Below are 9,015 nucleotides of genomic sequence, written 5' to 3' on the forward strand. Positions count from 1 at the left end.
ACAACCACATACACAAAACCACACAGACCACACAGAACCGCAGCACAGAGGCCTGCAGGTGTCCCCGTGGAGTCGCACCCCGACAACCACACTCCTCCGACCCACACTGGAGGCCGCCGCCCTGCTGGACCAGCGAGGCCGGCAGCGCAGGGCAAGGAGAAGCCGGGCCTGGCTTGACTCCCGCCTGCCTGTGCCCAGGGGCCACCAAGGACATGGGCAAGATGCTTGGGGGCGACGAGGAGAAGGACCCTGACGCCGCCAAGAAGGAGGAGGAGCGGCAGGAGGCCCTGCGGCAGCAGGAGGAGGAGCGCAAGGCCAAGTTCGCCAAGATGGAGGCGGAGCGCGAGGCCCTGCGGCAGGGCATCCGCGACAAGGTGGGCGCGGCGGCGCGCTCTGGCACCTGCGCGCGCGGGCACGGCGGCGGGGGCGGGGACGGGCTGGGGGCTGCTGCCTGCGGGAGGGCTGAGCGCAGCCTGGCTGGGCCGCCGCCCCCCCCCCTTCCTCCGAGGCTCGCGGAACCGACCTCGGGGAGGGACCCCCGGGGAGGGGGCGGGCGGGTGAGATCCCGCGTCCCTGCGTGCACGTCGGCACACGCTCACCGGGCCTGGGGCTCATCCTGCGGTCCGTGTCCTTCTGGCTCCGGTGGCAGGGGCTGGACCCCTCCTCCCAGGATCCCGGGCTGGCGTGCTGGCTTCTGTAGGACAAGCTCCCATGGCTGACCCCAGGACTGCCCCCACGGACTTGGAGGGCAGGCCCTTCTGGAGAGGAGAGGCAGGGCGGCCAGGGGCTGGCCCACGGGCGGGCTGCAGGTGGGTGAATCCTCCTGGGCTTGAGGATGCCCCTGACCTCGCCCGGGTGGGCCTTAGGCCCCCGAGGTGAATGATAGGGTGTTGGGGGGCAGGTCTGTGGCTGTGTGGGCTGGCTGGGGGTGGGCTGGGAGCTGGAGGTCATCTTTCCAGAATCCTCTGGCACCTTCCTCTGTGTGCAGGGCATGAGCACCCACCCAGCCGGGACCCGAGGCCAGAGCAGGGGCAGACATGGGAGGCTGTCAGCTGCGGGCCCCAGGGGCCTGTCCGCTGCCCACCCTCAGGTGCCACCCAGCTGCGGGTCGGAAGGGCAGGCATGAAGCAGCTGCTCCTGCCTCCTCCAGGGTGGGCCGGCCTGCAGGCCAGGTGGAGAAGGAAGGGCCCTCCCCAGGGCCCCACGACGTCCTGAAGCACGTGGCCTCCCACGGTCCACAGCGTCTTGGGCCTTGCGCACCAGTCTTGGGCCCACATGTGCCAGGCCCCTCCACCCAGAGACCTGTGGCGGGGACTCAGTTTCGGGGTGCTGCCTCTCAGTTCTGTCCTGCCCCCCCTGACACTCCCATCTCTGGGCCCTGAGGGAAGTGTTTCCAGACCCTGGATGAAGCCTGTGGGAGGGGACCGGGCATGGGCAGAGGGGTCCTCCAGAGGGCGTCTCCACCGTCCCCAGCCCCTCCCTCCTGCCTGGTTCGCAGGGCCTCTCCCTGACACGGGAGCTGCGATGCGGACACAGGCGGGCGCCTGCAGGTCTCCAGGCCCACGGGGGCCCCCACGCTGATGGGGGGTGGGGTGCACCCTGGTGTCCCACACTGGTGACTGGACACCTTTCTGGGCAGAAAGTTCAAGCTGATTGTGCTGGGGCAGCAGCTCATGAGACCCTCACCCCCAGGACCAACCTCAAGACTTTCAGAGCCTTTTGGGGAAGAGCCAGGAAGAGCACACAGACAGCAGAGAGGGAGGCAGCCATGGCGGGGAGGGGCCAGGAGGCAGAGAGACAGCCCGGGCATTCTGCCTGTAATAGGAAGTCCCTTCTGCCCTCCGCTCCTCAGACCGTCCAGCGGCCCCACCTCCCTGGGGCAGCCCCGGGGGCTCCCCCTGCCCCAGGGCCTCTGCGTGGCTGCTCCCCTCTGGGACTCCCTGAGGCTCCGCCTCCCTGTCCCTCTGCACTCCTCTCCGGCCTTCCTCTGCTCCGCACCTGCCTTCATCTGGGAGCATGCCTGCGCACTCCGTTGTGTCCAGCTCTCTGCGACCCCACCAGGCTCCTCTGTCCATGGGATTCTCCAGGCAAGAATACCAGAGTGGGTTGCCTTTTCCTCCTCCAGGGATCTTCCCGACCCAGGGATCAGCCTCAATCTCCTGTGTCCTCCTGCTTTGGCAGGCAGACTCTTTACCACCGAGCCACCTGGGAAGCCCCCCTCCTCTGACACACACTTCTTACTGGTTTGCTGTTCACTGTCCATCCCCTGCAGGGAGGGCAGGAACTTTGACTGCACTTGGCCCTTGTATGCTGAGCAAACGAGTGAGTGAGTGAACGAGTGAGTGAACAGGCATCAGCTCCAGCGTCCTTTTCTTTCTCAGGGAACCGAGTGGGACTCACAAGTCACAAAGTGAGTCCCAGTGAAATTGGAGGGTGTGTCCCCACCCTGAGGGCAGCTCCACGGGAGGCCAGGGGGCAGGGTGACCCTCACCACCCCCACCCTCAGGACCCCAGCTTCCAGGGCGACCACGCGGAAGGCTGCAGCCTTTGGCAGAGCCCCAAGGCCCCGTAGCCTGGTGCCCCCGGGGTCGCTCAGACAGCGGTCCTGCTTCCCCAGACGGGAATCACGCCCATCTGGGACCCCCGGGGGTGGGCTGAGTGCCTTCGCTTCTGAACTGCCTCCACAGACCCCAGGCGGCTTCTGGGCCCTGGCAGCCCCCAGACCCGCCGAGGCTCCATCAGCCACAGTGGACGGCCTCCCTGCTGGGCCCAGGCCTCCTTCCTGGGCACGTCCAGGGTCTGGTCTCACCCGCCCATGGGGCATGCGGTGTCTGCTGAGTTCAGTTGCTGGGGCAGGGGTCAGAGCTGGGCCCCACCCCACGCAGGGGCTGGGGCCGCAGTTTCCTTACCAGCCCAAGCACAGCTTCTGTGGTCAGAGGATGAGGCGGAACGAGGGGGCCAAGGCTTGGTCCTTGGCGGACAGCCTGCAGGGAAGGTGTGGTGTGCTGGGGAGCGACCGACACATGCAGCTGAGTCTGACAGGTGGGGGCCGGGCCTGGCGGTGCTCAGGGGAGACAGGCTGATGAGGAGCGCCCCCATTCATGGGTCAGAGGCACTCTGGACATTAGAGCCCCAAAGCCCCAGGTCCTCACAGCCTCAGTGCTGCTCTCCAAGAATTCGGTCACCTCCTTCAAGGAGCCTGCAGCTCAACAGAGAGGAGCCCGCCCTGCCCACAAGACCCTAGAGGTGGACAGCACGGCTGTGGAAGGACAGGCTGCCCCGGCCATCCAGGGTGGGGGTCACCCCTGCCCTCTCTCCCCAGACGTCCTGACGATGAGCTCAGCGCCTGGAGCCCCCTACCCACCGACGAAGCCCCCCCATCACGTCCCCTGGCCCTGCCTGGTGCCCCGTGGCTGCAGAGCCCTTCTCCACCTGGCCTTCCAGGGTGACCCTCTCCCGCCCCCCTGCCCCCACAGGTGGGACCCCTGACCTTTTGGGGTGGTTCCCCCAGTGGCCCTCGCTGGCCCCCAGGCCCCAGACCCACTTCCTGCAGCCCCTTCCCAGTGTCTGGGGTGGAGTGCCCCGTGGGGTGCCCCATGCCCCCACCCCCGACCTCACAAGACTGGTCAAGGAAGAGAGTGGAGGGTCCCTCACACGGAGGCCAGGCGGTCAGGCCAGGCCGCGTGCCCTGGCTCCCTGGGGGCCCTCATCTGCATCCGGGCTCCTCGCCTCTGCGGGCTGGTGGGTGGTGCCTCCCCCCACCCCATCCCCGCCGGCCCGCGCGTAATGACGTCATGACACACTGCGCGGGTCCAGGTTGGGGGAGACTGGCCCACCCGTGTCATCTGGTCCCCGCTTCCTGGTCTGCACCCCCGCCTTCTGGTTTACACTGCGGCCATCGGCGACTCTGAGCCAGAACCACCCTCCAGCAAGCGCTGGGCTGGCAGGTCCTGGTCCACCCGGCCCCCCTGGCCCAGCTCTGTGCTGAGAGTAACGGGTGTGGGCACACTGCTGACTCTCACCGTTAGGGGACACTGCTGACTCTCACCGTTAGGGGGCACTGCTTTGCCCAGGGCGCTGGCAGCCTGGGCTCCCTCCGGGCCTCAGTGGCACTGTCTCAGTGGTTGAGGAGGATGGAGGGAAGGGGTTGGGCTGGGGGGGCTGGGGGAGGGGTGGGGTTTCAAACAGGCGCTCAGCCAGACCACATCAAAGCCAGGCCCTGGGAGCGACCCCAAAGAGTAAGGTAGCCCTCAGGTCTACCCAGAGTGGCTTAGGGTCAGAATGGCTTTTAGCCTCAGTGGAGCGACTGGCTTGGGGCCCGGGGTCTCCTTCCTGGACCCTAGAGGGGACGACCGCGACCCAGGTCCCTCCCTGACCCCTGCCCGACCATACACCACGTGTTCCTGCCCTTACGTGTGTGTCCCCGTGTCACACGCCTGTTCCGCCTGTGCCACATGCTCCCCTGAGCGTGTGTGTGCACCTTTGCTGAGTGTGTGGGGGGCTTTGGCCATCACGGCCTCCTAGGTCCAGCGCACAGACCTGCGCCCCAGTTGGGGACAGATGTCCTGCGGCTGCGGGAACTGCTGGACTCTGTGCCTCTGGCTGGAGGGAAGCTCTCTCTGGTCTGACCTAATTCCTGGCAGTGTGTCTCTCCGCCCCGCGCGTCCCTCCCCGAGTCAGGGCACCGCTCTCTGTGGTGACCCAGGAAGAGGGCTGTACCCCTTGGAGCGGCTACAGCCTGGCTGGCTCGTTGACTCTGCCCTGGGCTGACCTGGCGTCCGTGCTCAGTGGGGAGGCCCTCTTGGTCAGTTGCCCTGAGCCCTCCCCACACCCCGGAGCCCCTTCCCAAGCTCCTGACTTGTCCAGGGTTCAGAGGGGCCTTCAGACCACTAAGGCTGCTGCTGAGGAGGGTGGCCAGACCCCTTACCCCTCCTTCCTCAGTGCCCAAGGGCCCCACGCTGTAGTCTGGTCACTGCAGCCAGGAGCCCGGATTCCTCCTCTTAGATTCTGCTGAAGATCCCTTGCCCCCCACTCCCGCCTGAAGCCCCCCACAACCTCGAGGGAGGAGATAATGGGTGCAGAGCAAGCTGGGGAGTGGGACACAGCCACCCCCCTAATCTGGAAGCTGAGCGAAGGGTCTTCTTGAGGACCAGGGTGCCCCCTCCACTGCCCTCCGCTTCCTTCAGGAAGAGCTGGTGAGGAGAGATGAGCAGGCCTGGGGACCCTTCCCAGGGCCAGCAGCCCTGTGTGGCATGCTTCCTGGTACTCTCTCTTCGCCAGCATCAAAGCCTCTGCTTCCGGACATTCCGTATTGTGTAACCCGGGACCTCAGACCTGACCAAGGGGCACCCCCTCCTCAGCTCGGGTGGGTCCTGAACTCTGTCCCCAACCCATCAGGCCAGGGTGGCCCCACCTGTTCCCACCAGTCCTAGGGCAGGAAGTCTCGCCCTGGCCTCGGGGCCTCCTCACAGGCTTCAGGGCTTTGTTGGTCCAGGAGGGCTGCTGAGGGTGCTGAGGGGCCTTGGGGTGAGGTGTTAGTCTCCTAGAAATTAATTTTCTTGGTTCTGGAGGCTAGCAGTCCCAAATCAAGATGATGGCAGGACTGCTCTCCCTCTGAAACCTGTAGGCGAGAATCCCCTCTTAGTTTCTGGGGCTTCTGGCATTGTTTGTGTCCCTGGCTGGTGGCAAGGTGGTTCCCAAGGGTTTTCTTTTTCTACTCTGCGTGTCCTTTCTTTTACAGAGAAGCTCTGGATTTAGAGTGCGGGGAGGTCTCTCTATTCTTACCTTAATTACACCTGCAGAGACCCTGTTTCCAAACAAGGTCACATGCTGAGGTTCCAGGTGACATGAATTTGGGGGGACTCCTTTCAATCTGAGGGGAGATTTTGGAAAGGGTTGGGGACAGAGAGATACGCAGGAAACCAGAACTGGGGGCGCTTGGCGGTGCCCAGGGGCGTTGCAGAGGGCACACCTAGCTAGGGCTCGAGGGCACCCACCTGGAAGTGACTGCGGGACACGGAGCGAGCAGAGTGCCCCTCCGGGGGCTGGGGCTTCCTGGCGGCATCCGAGGATGCTTGGCATAGAAGTGTGGCTTCATGTCACCGGACGAGGATCTGGGCCCCGCGGGGCAGGGCTGACGCCACCCGCGTCCCCGGGAGGCGGGGCCGCAGGAACGCGGGGCCCGGGCCGGAGGGTGGCCTCGCCCGCTCGGGCACCATCCCGGGGCGGGCGGGACGGGGTCCGGGCCCGCGCGCTGATCCGCCGCCCTCCCCGCAGTACGGCATCAAGAAGAAGGAGGAGCGCGAGGCCGAGGCCCAGGCCGCCCTGGAGGCCAACTCGGAGGGCAGCCTAACGAGGCCCAAGAAGGCCATCCCGCCGGGCTGCGGGGACGCAGCGGAGGAGGAGGACGAGAGCATCCTGGACACGGTCATCAAGTACCTGCCTGGGCCGCTGCAGGACATTTTCAAGAAGTAGCGCCCGGGCTGAACAGCAGCCCGCCCCGCGCCCACCCCGGTCCCGCCCTCCGCGAGGCCCCCGAAGAGCCGCCGGGAGCAGAGCGCAGCCCCCCACGCCGATATAAGCCATAGCCCTAGGTCCCTCCGCCCCGCTGCCCCCTCGCGCCTCGGGAGTCTCCGCCCACCTCGCAGCCCCCCCCCCCCCCCCCCCCCAGAGCCCCCCCCCCCACCGAGGGAGGCGCGCCCGGCCCCCCACGGCTGCGGCCTTCTGGGCGGGGGCCCTCGGGGCGGGGGGGGGGGGACAGCCCCCTGCTCTTCGGGCAGCGGGTGGACTGGCCTCGCCCCCAGACCCCGGAAGCCCCTCTCGCTCCGCCCGCTCCGCCCACCCAGCAGCGCCCACGGCCAGGACCACCGAAAGGGTCCGCGTTGGTGGACGCCTGTTGAGCCCAACTCAGGAGCACAGCCATAGTAGGGGGTGCGGTTGTGAGCCGGGGCGGGGGACGAGCCGCAGGCGCCTGGGGCTCCCCCCGCAGGGTTCGGCCGGGCCGCCCCGCCTAAGCTCCCCACCCCTCACGCTCGGGCTGCTGAGCCTGCCTGTGCTGGGGGCCTGGCTGCCGCCGCTCTCCACGTGCACCCGTATCTTCGTCCACCTGTCTGTCCCGGCCGAAGCCTCTGGAAGGCTGAGCTTCGGGGCCGGTTCTCGCAAAGGGAGGCAAAGCAATAGGCTTGGGAGGACCCTCTCTGACCTCTCCCCCCCGCACCCCAGAGTCCGCGGGCCCAGGGAACCCATCCCGTTCCCTGGCCGCTGCCTCCTGTCCCTCCGAGGCTGCTGGGGCTGGGGGTGCCTGCAGCCTCTGGGCACCCGCAGCTCCGCTCAGAACAGGGAGGCGGCCCGGAGCCCGGGGCCGAGCGCTGCGCGCCGGCCGGAGTGTGTAGCCCGGAAGCCCAGCCCCGACCCTCAGCCGCCTCCGTCCGCCCTGCAGGCCCTCGAAGGGGCGTCCCAGCCGCCAGCCCAGCCGGCTCCCCAGAAGCGGCCGTGGGCCTCCCAGCGCTCCCCCGCCCTCCTTGTTTAATTTGCATCACAATATCTTGAATCTCAGGTAAATGAGGTCTTCTGTCTGTGAGGAGTTTTATCTTGACAGAACGCTTGTCACCTGGGTCCCCAGGGCCCTTTCTGTCCACATAAATTTTCATCCCGTCCAGTGTCCGGGCCAGGGGCGCGGCCTCCCCCGCTCCTTAGAGAAGCCATATGACTAGACGGCAATACTGGCCCCTGGCGCCCTTGTCCCCCGCCGTCGAGCGTCCCGTGGTCCCGCCGCCCACCCTGCGCCCCGGCCCCTCCGGGCTCCGCGTCTGTTTTTCATGCCTGTTGCCACACTTTAAAAAGCCAGCTCTGAGCAGTCCGGGCCTCGTCTGGTAGAAACTCGCATCCCATCCTCAGCGCGTGGGGCGCCCTCGCGCGAGCTTAGTATAGACGTGGGCGTCCTCTGTCCGTCTGTCCCGACGCCCGCGCCTCCTCCTGCATGTCGGGGTCGCTGCCTGTGTTCTCTCCGGATGGAATCACAGCCAATAAACTCCACAGTGATTTCACGCCTTTGGCCATTGCCTCTGGAGTCTATTCCCTGGGAGGCGATGGGGGCCGTGTCCTGGCGGAGGGCAGAGCCCGGCCAGCTGCCGTGCTCCCTTTGGGCTCTGCTGTTTGACCCCGTGCCCTGCCAGATGGGAGCACCTTTTCCTTTCGCCGAGCCCGAGGTAGGGGCTCCTGCCGCCCCAGACACACACATCCGACCCTTTCTCCCTGAGGTCCTCCGGGCCAGGGTCGTCTCCACCTGAAATGCAGCCCGTCCCTCAGTGCCCCCCACCCCAGGCCTCTCCTGCACCGCACACCCTGGGCCGCGGGCCCAGGTCTCTCCGTGCTGGCCACACCTTGGGCCCAGTGAGAGGCCTCTGCGTCCTTTTCCTTGACGCTGAGGCCTGACGAGGTGCCTGCGGGAACCGCTGGCTCTGTAAGCCTGACCCCGAGATGCCGTGACCACGTGTGTCCCCAGAGTGGCCCTGTTTGTCATCCATACCTGGGCCTTCTATCCAGGAGGCGGGTACCTGTGACCCTCCTCACACTGCTGGGTGATGAGAATGCATGGGCGCCTTCCAGCAAAACCTGCCCAGTCTCAGCAAAAGAAATGTCACACTCTCCCCTCCCCACCCATCCTGTTCCCCTCCCCACCCAGCTGTGCCCAGAATACTGTCCTGGACCCACTGCCCCTTTGCCTCTACCTCAGAACGGGGACAGAATCCTTTGTAGCCAGCTCTGGCTTTGGGATCTTCAAGCCACCATCCCCAGCACGGCTGGTCTCAGTAGGGCACCCCAAAGTGCCCCTCCATTAGCCTCCATGCCCCCACCTCTATCCTCCTCCTCCCAACCCCCAGCCTGGCCTGGACTCATCTTGGTCCTATGACTCAGATGTGCTGGTCACCTGAGTTGCCTTCCCTGGGAACCCCAGGCAGCCCTTCCCCAGTGCCTGGTGGGGCAGACCCCTTAGTCCTCTCCCTGAGGACTTGA

At 66.6% G+C, this 9,015-nt stretch overlaps 1 protein-coding gene across 1 annotated transcript in view; it reads left to right on the top strand.

The window, feature by feature from the left end:
• Positions 1-8,045, top strand: part of CPLX1 (complexin 1) — a 40,890-nt gene extending 32,845 nt beyond the window's left edge. Inside the window, exons 3-4 of the mRNA XM_040237729.1 lie at positions 199-374; positions 6,277-8,045. Coding sequence (XP_040093663.1) covers positions 199-374; positions 6,277-6,474 — 374 coding nt within the window. The 3' untranslated portion in view covers positions 6,475-8,045. The remainder of the gene's footprint in view (positions 1-198; positions 375-6,276) is intronic.
• The last annotated feature ends 970 nt before the right edge of the window (positions 8,046-9,015 follow it).

This window comes from Oryx dammah, unplaced genomic scaffold (genome assembly GCF_014754425.2).
Source record: "Oryx dammah isolate SB20612 unplaced genomic scaffold, SCBI_Odam_1.1 HiC_scaffold_3, whole genome shotgun sequence".
In the NCBI taxonomy this organism is placed as follows: Eukaryota; Metazoa; Chordata; class Mammalia; order Artiodactyla; family Bovidae; genus Oryx; species Oryx dammah.